Source organism: Oreochromis aureus, linkage group 7 (assembly GCF_013358895.1).
Source record: "Oreochromis aureus strain Israel breed Guangdong linkage group 7, ZZ_aureus, whole genome shotgun sequence".
Taxonomy (NCBI): Eukaryota; Metazoa; Chordata; class Actinopteri; order Cichliformes; family Cichlidae; genus Oreochromis; species Oreochromis aureus.
The window spans coordinates 60,859,552-60,878,897 of NC_052948.1; the positions used below are offsets into that span (position 1 = coordinate 60,859,552).

At 40.6% G+C, this 19,346-nt stretch overlaps 2 protein-coding genes across 2 annotated transcripts; both read left to right on the plus strand.

Annotated features, from left to right (window-relative positions):
* LOC116312866 (charged multivesicular body protein 4b-like) lies at nucleotides 1-3,794 on the plus strand. The gene is made up of 8 exons (XM_031730374.2): nucleotides 1-9; nucleotides 199-359; nucleotides 1,886-1,982; nucleotides 2,113-2,230; nucleotides 2,341-2,467; nucleotides 2,678-2,805; nucleotides 3,030-3,156; nucleotides 3,263-3,794. The coding sequence occupies exons 2-8, from the start codon at nucleotides 245-247 to the stop codon at nucleotides 3,355-3,357; spliced, it is 807 nt and encodes a 268-aa protein (XP_031586234.2). The 5' UTR covers nucleotides 1-9; nucleotides 199-244; the 3' UTR covers nucleotides 3,358-3,794.
* A 4,724-nt stretch (nucleotides 3,795-8,518) lies between these two features.
* On the plus strand, nucleotides 8,519-19,186 carry cdk10 (cyclin-dependent kinase 10). Its single transcript, XM_031730359.2, has 13 exons — nucleotides 8,519-8,756; nucleotides 9,768-9,840; nucleotides 9,936-10,007; nucleotides 10,150-10,252; nucleotides 11,731-11,812; nucleotides 12,000-12,067; nucleotides 13,242-13,294; nucleotides 15,899-15,968; nucleotides 16,159-16,218; nucleotides 16,618-16,741; nucleotides 17,138-17,277; nucleotides 17,421-17,473; nucleotides 17,570-19,186. The coding sequence occupies exons 1-13, from the start codon at nucleotides 8,667-8,669 to the stop codon at nucleotides 17,662-17,664; spliced, it is 1,083 nt and encodes a 360-aa protein (XP_031586219.1). The 5' UTR covers nucleotides 8,519-8,666; the 3' UTR covers nucleotides 17,665-19,186.
* Nucleotides 19,187-19,346: the final 160 nt, after the last annotated feature.

Sequence of the window (19,346 nt, forward strand, 5' to 3'; positions counted from 1 at the left end):
TATTCAATGGTGATAACCCGTTTCTGCAGCACAGGGATGTGTTTTCTTTTGAAAGAGGTCTCCAACTTGGCACATAAGGACTCACTTGACTACAGTTTCAAATTGCAGATAATCAAGACACGAAGAACTGCAGAGTCAAAGCCTGAAGCTGTTTTGCACGTCTGTCAAGCTCACAGGCATGTCTCTGTTTGTTTTCAGTAGCGGGGAAAAGGTGGAGAAGGAGCCCCCCCGTGTCCATGAGTGGATGGAGAAGCTTCCAGCCAGAGGAGAGCTGCTGGTGAAGAAGAAAGAATTTATGAAGAAGAAAATTGACCACCTAGAGATTTTTGCCAAGAAAAACAGCACAAAAAACAGAAGAGGTGAGCTATTTTACAGAAAAGTATATTTCTTTAAATAAATAAAGAAAAGACACGGGTAGGCAAGTAATACAATATCAATCTTAGCTAGCTAAAAGCTAATTAGCTAGTTATTAAGCTAATTATCGTTAGCCAACAACCTGCCACACAACCATGAAACAACGAACTAAAACTGGTTATACATTTATTTTAACTTGTTAAAAGTAATGTAAAAGAAGATGAACGTAGTAAAAAAAAGTACTGGAAAGGTTCAAATGAATTACATGTTTGTGCATATACCTCAACACATATACTTGAGTCCTGCTCACTGATATATTTGTATATCCTTTTTCTGTCAAAACTAGACTTTACTCTTCCCCAGAAAAGGTTCAGACATATTTTCAGTTCAGACATAAAGAATTATATAAGTTTATAGCTAAATATATTTATTTCTTTTCTTATATTTCAAGTTGCTGTGTTTGGTAGGATTAAAATAATATTTAAATGCAGAGAGGTGTATAAGGTGACTGAAGAAGAAACACCTAGTGCATCATGGGAATCCCCCAGCAGCCTACACATATTGCAGCATAACTAAGGGAGTATTCACTCCTAACTATATGCTTTAGCAAAAAATCACGTTTTAAGCATTATCTTAAAAGTAGAGTGCGTGTCTAGAACAATTTGGAGACAGACAGGCCTGAAAACTGAAGGCTCTGCCTCCCGTTCTACTGTTAAATACTTCAGGAACCACGAGTAAACCTGCAGTCTCAGAGCAAAGAGCTCTAATGGGGTGATATGTTACTACAAGGTCATTAAGATAAGATGGGGCCTGATTATTCAAGATCTTGTTTGTAAGGAGTAGGATTTTAAATTCAATTATGGATTTACTAGGGAGCAAGTGAAGAGAATCCAATATAGGAGGAATATGCTCTCTCTTTCTAGTCCCTGTCAGTACTATTGCTGTCTTGCTGCAACATTTTGGCTCAACTAAAGGCTTTTCAGGGAGTTTTTAGGACATCCTGATAATAACGAATTACAGTAGTCCAGCCTAGAATTAATAAACGCATGAACTAGTTTTTCATCATCAGGATGCAGGATGTTAGAGATATTTTGCAAATGTTAGAAAGCAGTCCTACATATTTGTTGCATTGAAAGACATATCCTGGTCAAAAATGACTCCAGGATTACTCAAAGTGTTAGTGGAGGCCAAGGTAATGCCATCCAGAGTTAGTATCTGTGCTATTGGCCTATAATTAGCTAAGACTGCTGGGGTTGGCTTTTTAAGTAGTGGTTTAGCTACTGCCAGCTTGAAGGTCTGTAGTACATAGCTGATTATTTATAAGAGCTAGGTTCATCATATTTAAGATTGAAGCATTAATTAATGGTAGGACTTCTTTGAGCAAAATGTTTATGAACCATAGATCCATCTATTAGCTTAACCTCATAGTCTCTAGTTTTGGGGTTTTCTGTTTAAAAGAAATAGTGAAAAAGCAAAGTTAAATCTATTCCTGCTCATGTGCTGTTTTTGTCTCACCGTGCTCTCCTCCCAGCGGCTCTGCAGGCGCTGAGAAGAAAGAAGTTCTACGAGAAACACATCAACTACATTGACTGTGCTGTAAAAGCCATGAGAGCCATTTACGAACACATGTGAGGAGAAACACTACAGGAACGTGTGAAATAACGCCATCTATGAATGAGAAAGAAGTCTGTCATGGCCTTTGAATGCTGAGTGCCAAGATAATTTAAAATCAAAAAAACTGTCTGCTGGCTGTTGCAGAGAAATCGTTAACAAGGTGAGTGACCTGATGAAGGATATTGCAGAGGAGGAGGATGAGACTGGAGGCATGCTAGAGAGCCTCTGCACACCTGTGAGTTTTGAAGGGGAATTTAATGAGGTAAGAATGATCTTAATTTTTTGAGGACTTTTGTGACTGCGCTGATTCTCTGTACCAGAGTTGTCACTTGTTGTGTGCCTGTTGCTGTGTCTCTGTATGTTTTTTCTCAGGATGAGCTGCTGGCAGAGCTGGAGAAGCTGGAAAAGAATGTGGATGAAAGCCTCTTTGAGGCGGACGAAGCAGAGGACGGGGACCCTTGTCCCAAACTGTTCACCACTGCACTACATTCCCATCGTGGTAAGACTTGTCGGGAGAGCTTTGACTTTATTCTTGCAGTTGGCTGTGGTGTCTGTGAATTCATGCAGGTTGCGCAGGCATTTCTTTTCTTCCCCAAAGCCAAGATGAAAAAAATAACACAAACCTGTCTGGAATTTGTGTTTTACCTCAAGCTCAAACTGTGGATGTTTCAGCCGAATAGATGAATGTCTTGACCACTACTGTCTGCAGGGTTTTGCAGAGAAATCATCACCAAGGTGAATGACCTGATAGAGGACATTACTGAGCAACAGGACGTGACCGAAGACTTGCTAGACAGCCTCTACACAGCTGTGAGATTTGAAGTGGAATTTAAAGAGGTAAAGATGATTTTAGTGTGTTTTGGAGCTTTTGTTTTTGCAGTGATTCTTGGTTTGTCTGATTTCTAGAGTCTGCTTACATTATTGGCATTTGTATGATGTGGCTCAGTGTGATTTGCTAAATCATTATTATTTTTAAGTCAGGTTTTCCGCTTCTGTGACTTCTTGACACTTGCTGAGCTGCTGTGTGCCTGTTGCTGTCTCTCTCTCTCTGTCTTTCCCAGGATGAGCTGCTGGAAGAGCTGGAGAAGCTGCAAAAGAATCTGGATGAAAGCCTCAATGATTCGGATGGAGAAGAAGACGGGGTCCTTTGTCCCAAAGTGTTCACCACTGCATCACATTCCCATCCCGGTAAGAATTCTCAGGAGAGCTTTTTCATGATTCCTGCGGTTTGCTGTGGTATCTACAAATTCACGAAGGTTGCTCAGGGTTTTGTTTTCTTTTTTCTTCCTCAAAGTTAACACGGACGAAGAAAACATTGAAGATGATTTAGAGTATCTTCGACACTGGGCGAATGCACCTCGTGAACTCACCATCAGTTACAACATTTAGAAGAGGCGAGGAAAGCACAGAATGGAATAAATGGGCAGCAGTTTATTGTATTTGTTCATGAGTGGGTTTTTTTTTTAAAATTTAATTTTCATGGACATTTGACTTTCTACCTACTCCAGTGATGTCAGGGAACATGTTGATTTTTATACACAGGGTAGTACAGAGACTTCAGAATTCATATTGTAAAATTAGTAGTACAATACTACTGGCTTGATAACTAATTGATGTTATGACTTTGATTGGCTTTGATGTTATCTGAACTCACTGAAACTAAGCTACTTTTGCTTTCTTTAAAAAAAAAAAAAAACCTCACCAGTGGCTCCCAGCACATAAGTGTTGCATGTGTTTACTGTCTTTGAGTCTCACCCTGTTACCTCTGTTACCTGTTGTGTTCTCTTCTTCGAAGACTGTTTCAAAAATAAAAGACTTCACCAATGGGGAGGGTTTTTTTCCACAGGCCCTTAAAAAGATCTTAAGACAATGGAAAATTAAGCTCAAGGAGGCTACCAGTCCTTTAGATGTTAATGGAAAGCAAAATTAATTTGCCTATGGTTTAAGACTTAAAAACATTATAGCCAATAACATTAATTTTTACCCCTCAGGCATAATAGGCTGATGGTGTATCGTCATCACCCAAGTTTGTGAATGCAATAACTCAAGAACGAGACGATGTAGGAGTTTCAAAGTCATCTACTAAAAACCTTGGACGAGGTCGAATCCCGGCGACCTTGACCTCAACGTCAGAGGTCAGGCTTTCTGAATGCGATAAATCGAGAACAAGGCAATGTTGGATTTTGGAATCGATACCATAGGTGTATCTCCGAGGAGGCTGAGGAGTAGCACTGATGCCTGCCAGTATTTTCAAAATCTTGACTTGTTTATATTCTTTTATCACATCAATGTATTGATTTGAAGATTCATTTAAAACATGGAGGTAGCCTCCAAGACAAAATGAAGCCAATACGGAAGTGCCTAGAAACCTCTATCTGCAGGCCACCAGATGGCGATAGCTGCAGTTTGCAAAAAGTCTTCCGAGTGTATAGAAATCTACGAAAAAATAGGTTTCAGTCTTGACCTCTGTAAACACTTTCCTGTTGAATTTATGATGTCATACATTCATTTTGGCTGTTGTGGATAAAAACTTAAGACCGTTTTGTTAGTCTTGGTCTTACCATGTTTCCAAATATAGCCTCATCTGTGGTTTGAAAACACACACTGATCGGTTAATAAGTTGCCTGTCAGACTCGCCCTTCTTTGTTTCATGTGGGTTTTTTGTAACAAACATGTCAACAGCAGAAATGCCCAACTTGAGGCTTTAAAAAAAGGGCTTTAGAAACCAATCTTGTCCATCTATCACACGGTCTACGGTAATAGCATATTTGGGCTGTCTTCTCCTGGTCCATTAGCGGCTTCACAGTAATATTTAATACAGTAGTATCTAGCACAACACATCCAATGTCGATGTCCACATTATTTTCCTGTTTGGTTCAGAAAGGGAAAGTGGGGTGCTGGGTTAAGAAGGCGACCCACATGTATCCAAAGGCCACAGCAAAGGTCTGGGTTTGAGTCTGTCCTTGGAAGAGCCCATTTCCCACCTGCTCTCCTTCTTGTGTACTCTACGGTATACAATAAATAAATAAAGATAACAGAGCCATGATAGTGCACAATAGACCTTGATCAAAAGTAGTATAACAGCACTATAGTTCAACATATAAAAATAACAATAATAATAATAAAGAATTTCATCCTAAAAGGTTCCAGTGCAATGCTGGTGTTGCCATAAACTAGCAGAAAAAAATGGATCAAAGCAGCGTCTTCCATTTTCTTGTTGAGTATTTTTTATCAAACTGCTAATGCTGGCTCGTTCATAACAGCCTAAATTAAATGGACAATTTTGCCATTGTTTATTAGAATTTAAGTAAGAGTCTATAAGACTTAATCTTGTGCTCCCTTTAAATCCAGCCCTCCTTACTGGTGCTCTGAGCCGGTGCACAGGATTAGTGTCACTCAACCAGACAGAGGGAATGACGGAGAAGAAAAGAAGCTGATTAGCAAAGCCTCGTGGGTGCAGACTCTACGTAAATGCGCTTTAGTGCTTTATGTGCTTTTGTGTAGACTCACTAAATTGTAAGCATCATGTCTGTGGATGTAGACGAACAGTACCTCAGCTGACTGAAGCCTGATGGGGTCTGGAGCAAGTCAGAGGCAAGATTCAGGTAAGGGAAATGATCACCTCATCAGCATTAGGACTGATAAATTTATGGAGCCATGTTCTCCAAATGTATGATGAATGTGTAGACAGTAGTATTTAATGTGAAGTCACCTGTCTTTGTGTGCAGTGGTCAGAAGTCTATAATAACTGTGATAAAAGTTCAGTTATGACAGGTCGACTGAAAGAAACAGTTATAAGACATCCACTTTTATATCATCTGTAGTGTTAAAAAACATCCAGTTCAAAAAACTTTTCAAATAAACACAAACGGCGGCAGATGGCTCAAGTATTTGTACTTAGATGAATCTAACAAGACTGTGTATGTACAGATTGTTAAAGAAGCTGTTCTGTACCACATATTTGTTGATGATCATCAGTAGCTTTAATTGTGGTTCCCGTGTGTTATATTTGTATGATCTTTAGCAGCTTGAGGTGACTGTTGTTGTGATTTGGAGCGATATTAATAAAACTGAATTGAATTTCTGGCATAGACCCAACTCTAAGTACCGTAATTACAATCCCATTTAAAAGGTGCTGTTAGTGTAAGCGTATATATACAAACAAACACACTGCATATCCTCTAGGCAGCAGGCATACGTCACCTGAGCAGGTCACTACCAGGTCTGACTGGTAGCAGGCCAATGACCAATAATGATGTTTTAGCTTTAAAGGTTTCACTTGGATGTCCAATAAAAATAACATTCGACTGCATAATAAATTCGTAATTACTGCAATTGTCATTTCAGAGAAACAGGCCCAAATCAGTCACTCCTGAAGCTATTGGAAATATCTGGACATCTTTAAGTCCAAAGACTAGGACTAAAAATATGACTTAAATGGGCCTCTTTGGAGACACTGCAAACAAGCATCACCTAAACGTAAACTGTTACTGACTGTTTACCAGGCTTTATAGTAATATTCTCTCACTTCACTTGAACATCTACGAGGGTAGAAGGCTAAGTTAATGGTTTTCTCCCTGCCAGTTTCAGTGAGCCCCCCCACTTTACAACCAAACATGGAGACAGAATCGCCTGACTCCTCACAGCGAACGCCCGTCATCCTCATCACAGCTCCGTCACGGGACGACATCTACGCCACGGAATCCAAAATCACGATAGCCGATGCCATCAAAGAGCGGCGGCCTGGGTCTGCACCCTTCGTAGTGGGGAAGAAACTACCAACCAGACAGTAACTCCAAATGTCTCTCACAAGAGGTAAACTGGAAGGAGAGATGACTGATTATTTGCTGAGTGTGATGAAGAATCACCCCGAAACTGAATCATGACACTGGTGTGTGTGTGTGTGTGAGAGCAGCTATGAAGTGCTGAACAGTACCGATCTTATCATTGTGCCCGTAAATCTTTTACACTAGCTCAACTTGCTTTTACTTCTAATAATAATGTGCTTATTTGAAGAATTGTGAGGGCAAGAGATGGTTTAGTGCATGTTTGACCTATGTTGAGCCATTTTGTATCTCTTTGTGCTAATTTGTTGTCTCTTTGAAGTAATTTTCCCATTGCAGCAATGTTGTAGCTCTTTGGTTATTTTTTGATGCTTCGCAGTCCTTTTGAGACTCTTTGCAGCTCTTTTGTTGCACTCTGATTTTATGGGCATTTTGTGTGTTTGCAGCTTGCTCTCTGGTTGCTTGTAGTGGTCACATTCAGTCAACTTAACATATCCAGTCATTAGGTTAATGACAAAAGAGGGTGACTTTAGTCCACTGTCCTTTTTACAGTCTTCTATTACTATTATTATTTTTAATCTACAACAAACTGGACTCAAAGGGGAACTGATTTTATGAGCTCCTTATTTATTACCAGGAGTGCTGATGCACTTCTGGGTTATCTTGTTGTAGAAGTACAGATATGGGTATTTACAGTACAGCGTGTAATGGAAAAAGACACGATTGGTTGGTTAATTGAAAGTGGAAAAAGTCTTGACCTAGACAAAGGACTAAAGGCTGGGATATCTTGGAACCTGCTACTCATGCCAAGCTTGAGAAGATTGGATTACCACCAACACACGCAACTGGCCAGGGACTGGAAACTCCCAACAGTTCAAAGTTTACTGGATACAATAGGCTCATTTTCAACCTGTGGAGGAAATTACCTTCCTCCACAGGGTGTCTGGGCTTGGTCTCTCTGATAGGGTTAGAGTTACGGATTGGTGTGTGGTGTGATGGTGTTTCCACAACGTAAAAATATGACATCACCACAATATGATTGGTCACCTGCAGTGTTGAACATGGGCCAACATTAGTTTTGTTGATCCAGGAACAATACCAACATGATGATTGTGTGTCCACAGGTCCCCCATCCTCACCTTGTGACACTGTTGTTGTGAAGGAGAGTTAATTTGTTTATTCTGTAATAATTTATAATTCATTCATTCACCGCCCAAAATATTTATTAATCAATTGTTTTTACCTGTATGTATAAAACATTTCTGGGCTTCCACCACAAAAAATAATATTTTTTTTTTTTTTTTTTTTTTTTTAAAGGTTAAATGTACTGCAAATGTTTACAAACACCTGACTGGTATGTTGTCCAGTCATCAAGTGTAGTCAACCTCCAATAGCCTATTTTCGGCATTGTTCACTGTCCTGAAATACAGCATTCAGTCAGTTTTTCTATATAAAATATATTTCAATGTAGATATTTTTGATATAAAATATAGTTTTAAAACTATATATTATAATAAAAGGCAAACATCAGATAGTATTAATTAAGTATCAAATTAACATTCAGCAAAAATGTTGAGTTTACAGAAATAGAAATGTGAGAAATAGCATATTTAATTCACTAATATTTTGTACGTTTCTTGCTGGCAGTATGTGGCCTGTTTTTGTTTTTTTTTTTAAATGTCAATTATTTCATTTTTATCCTTGTTTTACAGTTTTCCAAATATGAATTTGTCAGGTGTTGGTCCAGGTGTGGGACGCAGAAGCAGAAGCTGTTCACAAACTCCGGGAAAGCTGTTGGTTGTCCTCCAGTTACCAAAACAAACCTCAATGGCGGCTGAATGAGGTGCTGCTGTTTGTAGATGTGCACTCTTCCGGACATTTATTTTACTCCAAAAACTGCATTTAAATAAAACAATGGACGCGGCTGGAGAGGACGAACCGGACCCCATAAAGCTGAAGTCTGTTAAGGACAATAAAACTTTCACAGTGCCTCAAAATTACAGGGTAAGAGAAGGAGCTCCGTCCGTGTGGGTCCGTTCATGACTGTGGTTGTTTAATGATACTCTGCTATCAGTCACGATATTTTACATACAGAATACCAGCTGATAAAATTTTACAAGTCTAGCTCTTCTATTAAAAGAATCGGCATGCATTTAAAATAATAAATTTCGCTCTAGAGCTTTCTTTCAGTCAGTATTTACGATACTTTAGCCTTGAAACCGAATAATGCTAACTACAAGCTAACTGCTGTACTTGCAGTTACTCCTTGTTTAAAACGGCTGATTATAAACGGAGTTTGGCATGCTCCCCATCTAGACTTGATCGGTAAATAAACCGCTTGCATAGACGTAATCGATTAATTAGAGAGGCGCCTTTAAAGGTGAAGTCTGCGCACTTTGTTGCCTCGTTTGTCTCCACCAGCAGCCAATCTCATTACTTGGTTCAAATGGCATATAAGCCTCCATGCTGAAGCACCCAAATCCTCCAGTGATTCCCCCGGCATCCAGGATGCCTTTTTAGGACCTTGAGCCTGATTGAAAAAGTGATCACAAGACATCCAAGAATGGCCGTCTAATGCCTGTTGGCTTTTAGTTAGTTTGTCGTTTTTTGTTTTGTTTTTCGTCCCATCCCATATAGATAATGGTAAAGTGCCCCAAAAGTCAATTCTTCATGTTGACACAGTGTGGTTTGATAGTAAGTGGAAGTCTCTTGTTAATCATTTTAGTTTAGCATAATTAAATCTAAAGGATTTTCACACTTCATGAATGGTTGTAGAAATATCCTTGGGCAAAATACTGAACCTCAAATTGCTCCTGATGCATTTATCAGAGTGTGAATGGCTAAATGAGGCTTGTAGCAAGAAAGCCCAAATACAGAGTAGAGAAGTGCCAATCCATTTAACCGTTTCATTATTTAATTTGGCAAACCTGATAAAAACTGCTTCTTTTGACAGGAATGAAGGCTGTGAAGTGTTCACTGAGTCACCGTTTCTTTATCTTGTTTTTCTCTCTTCAGTTTGGGAGCTGCAGAAGTGTCAGAGAGTTTGAGAAACTCAACCGAATAGGAGAAGGAACCTACGGCATTGTGTGTAAGTTAGACAGCAGAGGAAATACTGAGGACTAACACTTCAGTTTGTCCATGTGACATGCTCTGTAAATAATCAATTCCCTTTTCTCACTGCAGACCGTGCCCGCGACACCAAGTCAGATGAGATTGTAGCCCTGAAAAAGGTGCGAATGGACGCAGAGAAAGATGGTGAGATCATCACATGCTTTGTTTTTTTATGCATATCTCTGATCGAGAGCTTTATTCATACAAGTAGATGTAATTTTACAAATCTAATTTTTGCACCACCATCAACTGAAAAGATCGGTGACATCTGTTCCTCATCTGTCAGGGGTCCCCATCAGCAGCCTCAGAGAGATCACCCTGCTGCTGAGGCTGAGACATCCCAACATAGTGGAGCTGAAAGAGGTGGTTGTCGGCACTCAGCTAGAAAGGTACTGCACGGACACACCCACAATAAATGCTTAGTATATAGATTCATCTGATGCTAGTCTTATTGTTGCTTCTGTTGATCTTGCATTGTGTGGCTTTTGGGGCCAGTTGCATCAGCTGCTCATTACTCGTATTCTTAACTATGCCTGGGCCCTCTGATGCCAAGCCAGTTCAGCATAGCCAGCAATTAAAAAAAATCATGTTTCACTTACCTTGACTTTTTTAATGAAGCTAAGTTGATAAATTCAGTTTTCTAATTTTCGCAGTCAAAGGGAGTAGTGTCGTGAAATGTGACGAATAACAAACATGGACATGTCTGCTGGCAGCAGAGTGAACTATCTTACAAACAAAGAGAAACCATAACATCAGAAAAAGACGGAAATACACAGGACCCACTCAAGAAGGGCTGTGAGTGGGTGTAACAGAAAAATCATTGTATTAATGTGTGAATCTGGCTTCCAGGGGAAATTGCTTTGAGTGACCATTAGGACTTTGCAGGATTCATTAACTGTGTCACTTTATAGATTCTGTGTCAACCCTGGCAGTGTTAAATGGTCTGAGTGAAAATAAACAAGAGCAAATAAAAAAAAAAGGTTAAAAACAGTAAGAAGCTTTACTTACAAATTTAATATAATATTATCAAGCACAAGACTTAGTTGCCCTGTTTTGGGATTTTCTTTCTATGTTAAGGCTTATAAAAATAACAACATTGCCTTAAAACAGGTCAAAAGAATAAAAACAAATAAAAAACAATTCTCACTGTTGCTCTTCAAGGAAAGACAAAAACATTAGACAGTCTCTAAACACTTTGGACACCTTTATATTTTTGAACAAAAGTCTAGCTCTCTAAGATGGTGACGAACAGAGATTGGTCGGTAGACTCTGGTGTTGCATTTGAAGATCTTGCAGAATAAGTTAGCATGGCAATGTAACTAGGTAAGAAGGAAACCCCCTTAGTATAAATGAACACCCAGGGTTAAATCTGATGTTAACTTGCTGATTACCCAATGCTGCTTCGTACTTCAGGGCTGTGGTGTAGAAAGCTGTTGGATTGTAGTCACACACACAAACCAGCAGTCCAAAGAAACCTTTCTCCTCATCAGATTGTGCGTCCAGCACATTGCTTTCTATCTCATCTAAAAGTCTGCTTGTTGTAAGGTTTATGCAGGGTTTACAACACTGGTACAAGATTGCCAGATTGACTTTATGTCCACTTTGTATCAGTTCACTGAAAAAAGAAGACTCCCGTCTGGAAGATGCAACTGATTTAACTAAAAGTCAGGCTTAAGCTCAGGTGGTTAAACTGACATGTAGCCATCTTATATAGATAAGGAATTATCCCCATTGTTTGTTTCCCCAGATTTGTGACCTTAGTTGCCTGATTCAACTGTGGTTGTGATTTGGCGCAGTATAAATAAAGTTGAATTGAATTGATTTACTGTCTAATATAAACTTTCTGAATCTTTTTGGATCTTTTCAGCCTCTTTCTGGTGATGAGTTACTGTGAACAAGATCTGGCCAGTCTGCTGGAGAACATGCAGACACCATTCTCAGAGGCGCAGGTAAATCGAACTCATACATTCCTGCAAGTTCATTTCTTCCTAAAGTGATTACTATTCTTTTCTTATGTCTGCAAGTGAGTGTATAAATGGATGTTTTGCTTTTTACATGGCCTCCATATTCATGTAGAGTAGAAGTTGATGCAACCAGTTGTTCCATTAATGTTTTTTCTGTTTTGTTGCGTTCCAGGTTAAGTGCATCGTTCTTCAGTTGCTCAGAGGTTTGGAGTATCTCCACCACAACTTCATTATTCACAGGTTGGTCTCACACCATTACAAGGACAAGCTGAAGTTTTAATTTGTTATTATCATAATTGTTTAAAATTTGACATTTTAATTAAATAATTTTAAGTGTAAAGTAGTGGACTTTACACTTAAGATTACTCTAATGCAGAACTGCCAGTGACTGCAGTTCCCCTTCTGTCCACTGGGCTGTGTTTGTGCTGTTGGTGCCTTTTAGAGTATTTTAACACAATTATCTGACAAATAATCTGGTTTGCTACGAGGTTCAGATCATCCAACAAGTGTTTGGGTTTTGTAAATGAAATAAGAGAATTTGACATTTTTGTTGTACCTGTAAATGTTACAGTTCCTAACCAAGCTAGCTAGCATTTCCTTATATCGTAGCACTCCTCACTCCATGGGATCACTTTTCAATTTAACCCTCCTCAAAAAAATAAAACAGCATTGTGACGGTGGTGTCACTGTGGCCGTGTCTGTCTTTTATATACAGTCTTTGCCACAAGCAAATGAGCCCACAGTCCTTGATCATCCTGACTGTGTTCGATGCTGAGTGCTCGAGCTACATAGCTAGCTCTTTAAATGTCAGCTTCTTTTCCCTATAGACTGGCTATGCTCTGCCTGAAGTCATGTCTACAGTCAGATGTCACACAGACCTTGTGTTCAGGAGCTTCCTGGGTAAAAAATAGTGCTCATTCATATGCACATGCAGCTCCATTAAAAACGCTCACTTCAAACAGTCATTGGCTGCCCTTCCCTGTGGCTCGTTCTGCTAGTAGTCTCTTCCTGTTAAAGGGAACTCTTCCTCCCTGCTGTCACTAAGTGCTTACACTCACACTGACTAATATCGTAGGGTCTTAACCTTACAATATAGATTTTGTTGGGATGACTGTTGCTGACAAAATTTAAATGAATTGAAGCTAAAGACAAGTGAAAAATAGCTATAAGAAATCAGTCTTTACGTTTCTCACAGCTGAGATGAGCCTGCTCCTTGAAGTCAGAATGAATGGACCAGAGTTAGAGTGTTGGGATCATAGTCTGAGGTGAAAGGCAAGAAGCCATTTACTGACTCTCTCCATTCAGCTTGACTAAGCCTGACCAAATCTCCCAAGAGAAAAGACATGCTCCTGCTGCAGGAAGAGTTAGAGCAGAGCTGTGCTACATAATTATCTTCCTCTAATCTTGTTATTAGAGACCTGAAGGTGTCTAATCTGCTGATGACAGACAAAGGCTGCGTAAAGATTGGTGAGTCACCTCTATTATCATATCTCTTCTGCAGCTTTTACTGTAATCACCTTATGCCCCTACTGACATACCTCCCAAACCCTGCCACTGCTGAACTTTGACCTGTCACTCTGTGACAGTGATGGCTGAAGTGTTTTTATCTATCAGTGTTGTTGCCACCATGTTTTAAAAAAAACACACACACACACACTTTTTTCATTGTCAGTTTTAAGGAAAACTGTAATAACAGTTTAAAAAAAAAAAAAAAAATCATGTAGACAAGTTTAAGATGGCCTGCTGAGTTAAAATCAGGCACCATAATGGGGAAGAAAGACTATTTTAATGATGTGTTGTTGTTGGTGCCAGGCTGGTCTGGGTATTTTTCAGAAACTGGTGATCTACTGGGAATTTCCCACACAACCATCTGTGGAGTTTACTAGGGATGGGTATCGTTTAGGTTTTATCCGATACCGGTGCCAAACCGGTACTTTTGAAACGGTGCCGGTGCTTAAACGGTGCTCAAACCGGTGCTTAAAGAATGGAGAACACAAAATTGGTCCAAAAACCTCTCATGTTCAGCTGTTTTTTTTGTAAAAAGATAACAATGTTAGCCTTTTCTGCAGCTATAGGGCATATATGGCATCACTCTTGGCTGGAAGCAGTGCTTAAACAATGGAAAAAAACACAAACTTTGTCCAAAAACCTCTCATGTTTAACTGTTTTCCACTTTTTCTTTGGGCTACCTTTTTGGCCAGGGTGAAGGGAGTATCTGCCATCAAACAAGAAGACAGCTGCATGTAACTACGACGGTGTTTGCTAGTTCACCTTACATGCATTAATGTAATAATGTGGTTAGCGTACTCAACGTTACACACGAACAACATGAAGCTACTCACGCAGAGAAGAACGGCTGCTGCTGCCATCATCATCCGTCATCATTTCTGCTACGCTGACAGGGCTAGGGGCCAGGACTCTCTATTGGGGGGATGTTGCTAACTCCGGGTCCGATAACAGGCACCACACCCGCAGTAGATGTGCAGTGTGAGGTCTCGCAGCAAGCTATCAAACACGGCTTATTTCTCGGCTTTAAAAAACCGCTATGCGTGGCCAGGTGTTTCATCAGATTTGAGGTGTTACCTCCTTTGACAGTATCACAATATCAGCTTAAAGCACTTGTTGCAGGCTGCTGAGTTTGCATCTTTTGCTGTGAAGTACAGCCAGACTTTTGACCGCTTGGCCTTGGGCATTTTTAATCTGTAGCTCTGCTCTAAAAGAACGTGACGTACCTGGCCCCGCCTACTATCCTCGGAAACGTAAAATGATTGGCTAGAATTGGCTCAGGGAAAAAAAGCACCGAAATAAAGCACCGAAATGTGCGCTGCTTTTCGGTCTGGTTACTACCGTTTATGTCAGCACCGGTGCAATCATGGCACCGGACACCGGTACCCATCCCTAGAGTTTACAGAGAATGAAGAAGAGAACTAGAATTAAGGAATTAATTCTAGTTGCTGTGTATTTGCCGACTCAAATCTAAATATTGTATTATCACAGGTTTCTTTACCGTATAATAATAAGTCCCTTGAGGGAACTTCTGATGTGATTTGGTACTATAAATGCATATTAAATAAATAAATAAACCTGAAATGGCTTACGGACTCCTGAAAGAAATTCTAGCAAACCGTCAGGCGACTCAGGAGGGGAAAGCGGTGCTCCACCTGCACTGTGTATAGTGCAGGTGGAGCGCTGCTGACTTCAACTGAGGACCTTGTCAGGTATTGTCAGGAATACTTTGAGGACCTCCTTAATCCCACTGACAGGTCTTCCGTAGAGGAAACAGAGTCTGGGATAAGGGGGATGACTCGTCTATCTCCGGACTCCTTGGTGGCAGGGCCTCTGGGGTGGATGAGGTTCGCCCTGAGTTCCCGAAGACTCTGGATGTTGTAGCGCTGTCTTGGTTGACACGCTTCTATAATGTTGTGTGGAGATCAGGGACATTACCTCTAGATTAGCAGATCGGGGTGGTGGTTCCCATCTTCAAGAAGAGAGACTGGAGTTTGTGTGCTCCAACTATAGGGGGATCACACTCTTCAGTCTCCCCAGGAAAGTCTATACCAGGGTGCTGGAATGGAGAGTCCATCCGTTAGTCGAACCTCGGATACAGGAGAAACAATGAGGTTTCCGTCCCAGTCGTGGAACACTGGACCAGCTCTTTATCCTCTCAAGGATACTTCAGGGTGAATGGGAGTTTGCCCAGACAGTCTACATCTGTTTTATGGACTTGGAGAAGGCATTCGACTGTGGCCCTCGGAGTGTCCTGTGGGAGGCGCTTTAGGAATCTGGCCCGTTGCTACGAGATATCGATCCTTATACAACTGTTGCCATAGCTTGGCTCGCGTAGCCGGCAATAAGTCAGACTTGTTCCCGATGGGTGTTGGACTCTCAGACACAACATTAAAACTGCTTCCCTAACATTGTGCAGTTTTCTGCTGTTTAATCCCACTGTAATCTGGAGAAGTGATATTTAGACAGTCTGCCTTTGATTACCCATTAAAAACAAATTGAAATCAGATAAAATCAGATTACTTGATGTTGAACTGATCAGTACTCATTATTTTCTGCACACAGCTGATTTCGGTCTGGCCCGGATGTACGGCATTCCTCAGCAACCCATGACACCTCGAGTAGTTACGCTGTGGTGAGTGTTTACCCAGTTAGTCTAACTCATTTGAGGTATTCTGTGTGGGTGTTGTGCCCTGCATATAACCCTTGTGCTGCTGTGCTAGTGCAGCCTCAGTGGAAACTCCCTTGTAATCCCCTCGCAATAATCCTCCCTTATTAGCTCCGTTACCTCGGGCCGCTATCCTGATATGCTCTCCTTCATGCAGGTATAGAGCACCAGAGCTCCTCCTAGGGACGAAGACTCAGACTACGGCTCTGGACATGTGGTGAGGAAATACATGTGAAATCTATACGCTTATGATCAGTATATTTCACAAGGAAGGTGGTTTTAATGGCGAGAAAAAGTATCTAATAACCAGCTTGTAACCACTCTACCTACACTGCGTTCTTATCATAATCTCTTTAGGAAACTTTAATTATAGGATAGTAATTACAGCTGTACTATCAAAGCACTCTCTTTATGGAGGCTTAGCTTATTTTTGTTGAAGCTTTGTTTACCCTCATACTAAAAAACGTGGTCTGCCAGTAGATGAAACAAAATTAAACAGAATATGATATGTATAATTGTCCTAAGTTAATAAATTCTGTGCCAAAGGGAAAAGGCCTCTCATATCCCATGAGGATCCGTCAGGAAATTAAAGCCAGACGTGATGTTTCCTTTACAGGGCAGTGGGCTGTATCCTGGCTGAGCTGCTAGCCCACAAACCTCTGCTGCCTGGAACCTCTGAGATCCAGCAGGTCGACCTGATCGTTCAGCTGCTGGGAACACCCAATGAAAACATCTGGCCGGTAAGACTCGGCTTTCACACTGTCTGATGTTAAACTATTGAATTTAATGCATTTAGCTTTTATTGCTAAAGCAGTCTTAAACTGATATATTTCTACTTTTTTGTATGCCATCAACAAGTTCAGCAACATTAAACCCATTAAGGGAAAACAAGGTAAAAGCAGCCGATGATTGGCACAACTCAAAAGCCTTACCGTCTCAGTGTCTGGTCCTTGGTAAAATCACTCAGGTCTTTCCTTCTTCTGCCTCCAACTACAAGAACTGACTGTTCACTTTCCATCTAATAGTCTTATATCTAGACATGTGACATTCATACAAGTCATCAGTTATTCATTTAGTCTATAATAGGTTGCAGTCTGCACAAAGCTGAGAGATGAGATCTGTTGTGTGTGTTGCAGGGTTTCTCTCAGCTTCCCCTCATCGGTCAGTACAGCCTGAGGAAGCAGCCGTACAACAACCTGAAGAATAAATTCACCTGGCTGTCTGATGCTGGACACAGACTGCTTAACCTGCTCTTCATGTACAACCCCCAGCGCAGGTACATTTAGCTCCACTGGTTTCTGGCTGGAATCTAGACTACAACTCTGATAAAGCTAAGTTTGTTTTGTGGGGAAAATGAAGGAGTTGCATGAATTTGCATTCGAGGTGTCACTAACTTCTTGTATTTTTCCTGATTCTCAGAGCTACTGCTAAAGATTGCTTGGAGAGTTCGTACTTCAAAGAGAAACCTCTACGTGAGTATAAAGATTGCGGATATGCACAAGCTGACATCTGTCTGTCCTCCGACGTGCCGTGAGTCATTCTCTGTGTCTCTGTGCTTCTCTTTCCAGCCTGCGAACCAGAGCTGATGCCAACATTCCCTCACCATCGCAACAAGCGAGCGGCTCCTCCAGCAGAGAGCCACTCGAAGAGGAGCAAAGTGTGAAGAAGCACTGGACTTACAGGCACACCTCTGGTGGGAAAATGGCCACATTCATGAAGAGCTTTTACTGTGGATCTTTGAGCTAGTCCAAACCAGAATCAACTTCAGCACAGTTGTAGTGAAACAAAGTCAGACAAGCTTATTGCTGGACTGTTAAAAAAAGGAACACAGAGTCTACAGCAAGCCGTCAAGAAAAGGCTGGAAGTACATCCTGCTGTGTGGATCCAACGGTGTGGTCTGAGAGCACAGCACATTCACCAAAGAAAGAGAAACGGCCTCGTTTTATATTTTGTGTCTGAGTTACCGTTTTTAATGGCAAATAAGATGCTCCAGTTACGAGAAGAAACTTCATAATCGCAAATTTTACTCTCATGGTTACAAGAAAAGCTTTGATTAAAATTGAATAAAAAACTTTAGTAGCTTTGCATGGTTCACAGTTCAAAATAATCCTTGTGTATCCTCTCAGTTCACCCTATATCAGAAACAAGCTGTTTTAATTCCTCTGCCTTTTAACTCTTTCACCAGTAAAAACATTTGACAACCTCCTCTGTACCGTTAGTGACACCTCAATATATATAATATAAGATGTGGTGTGAGTAGCCTTAGTAAGCTATGTAGGTGGCGATCACCCTCATTAACTTCTGATTCACACCCAGCCCTTAAAATATGACAGAAAGGACTGAGTTCAGAAAAGAGAAACAAGTGTTTACCCCTAGTAGGCATCCAAGGGGGAAAGAGCTAAGCCAGCTGTCTTCTGATTGGCCTTTCCTTCATTAACAGACGGTCTGAAAAGCCGGCTGCGCCTTAGACGAACATATTGGGGATATTCCCTCTCTGACATCATAAATGTCCCTGTTGAGAGCAGCTTGAAGCCTGAGCTTTTGGCATATTCTTATTTGAAACTTTGACAATGTTTAATTTGAATTTAATAAAGTTTAATGAACGTCTAGAACAGGAACAGTGTATAAAAATATAAAAATAAGGATGACAGAATAGCCATTCTGATCTCATGAATATGTGAACAATATCTAAAAATGACAAAATAATCCATACAGCATTAGCCACTATTTGGTCCTGTGATGGACAAAAACTGTCTTGTTATAATAATGTCCTTTTGCTCACTGACATCAATAATATCCCTCACTCAAACCAAGGAGATAAAAGCTGCATGTTGTGACTGTGTAACGCTTCTGTCTTCTCAGATAGTGGTGACCTTTTCTTGTAATTACGAGATTAAGGATGAGGCCTCGCTTTCCTTTTTTTTTTTCCAGCAGTGAATGTAGTGCTATAGTGTACAGACACCCTGACACATTACACATCAGTCTCTGTGGATGTGCTGTTACAATTATCTCTGCAGCTCTGTGACCAGGAGCTTTGGGGTCTTTGCTTGAGTGCTGTCTACAGCTTTATAGCCTCCATGTTATTCTTGTTGATGAATTTAGGATTAATTTAAGAATATCTGCCTTTAAAGTCTTTGATGCACAATAAAGAAGATCTCAGGTTTGATCCTCACAGCTGTCAGACAGTGTCCAAGTGTCCTTGAGTAAAATATGGAATGCTTGATTTTGCTTGACAGACATTAAGGAGCTCTGTGTTAGCATGCAGCACGGGCTAGCAGGGCCAAAACTGTGATATGATGTAGCAACTGTACTGCTTGTCTTAGTATGTGCAATAAGCACAAAGTT

Bases quoted from the DNA above. Each gene is read 5' to 3' on its own strand.
- LOC116312866 (XM_031730374.2), top strand. From the start codon at position 245: ATGGAGAAGCTTCCAGCCAGAGGAGAGCTGCTGGTGAAGAAGAAAGAA. The intron at 360-1,885 runs GTGAGCTATTTT...CTCTCCTCCCAG, and splicing joins CAGCACAAAAAACAGAAGAG to CGGCTCTGCAGGCGCTGAGA. The intron at 2,468-2,677 runs GTAAGACTTGTC...TACTGTCTGCAG, and splicing joins TGCACTACATTCCCATCGTG to GGTTTTGCAGAGAAATCATC.
- cdk10 (XM_031730359.2), top strand. From the start codon at position 8,667: ATGGACGCGGCTGGAGAGGACGAACCGGACCCCATAAAGCTGAAGTCT. The intron at 10,253-11,730 runs GTACTGCACGGA...GGATCTTTTCAG, and splicing joins GTCGGCACTCAGCTAGAAAG to CCTCTTTCTGGTGATGAGTT. The intron at 16,742-17,137 runs GTAAGACTCGGC...TGTGTGTTGCAG, and splicing joins CCAATGAAAACATCTGGCCG to GGTTTCTCTCAGCTTCCCCT.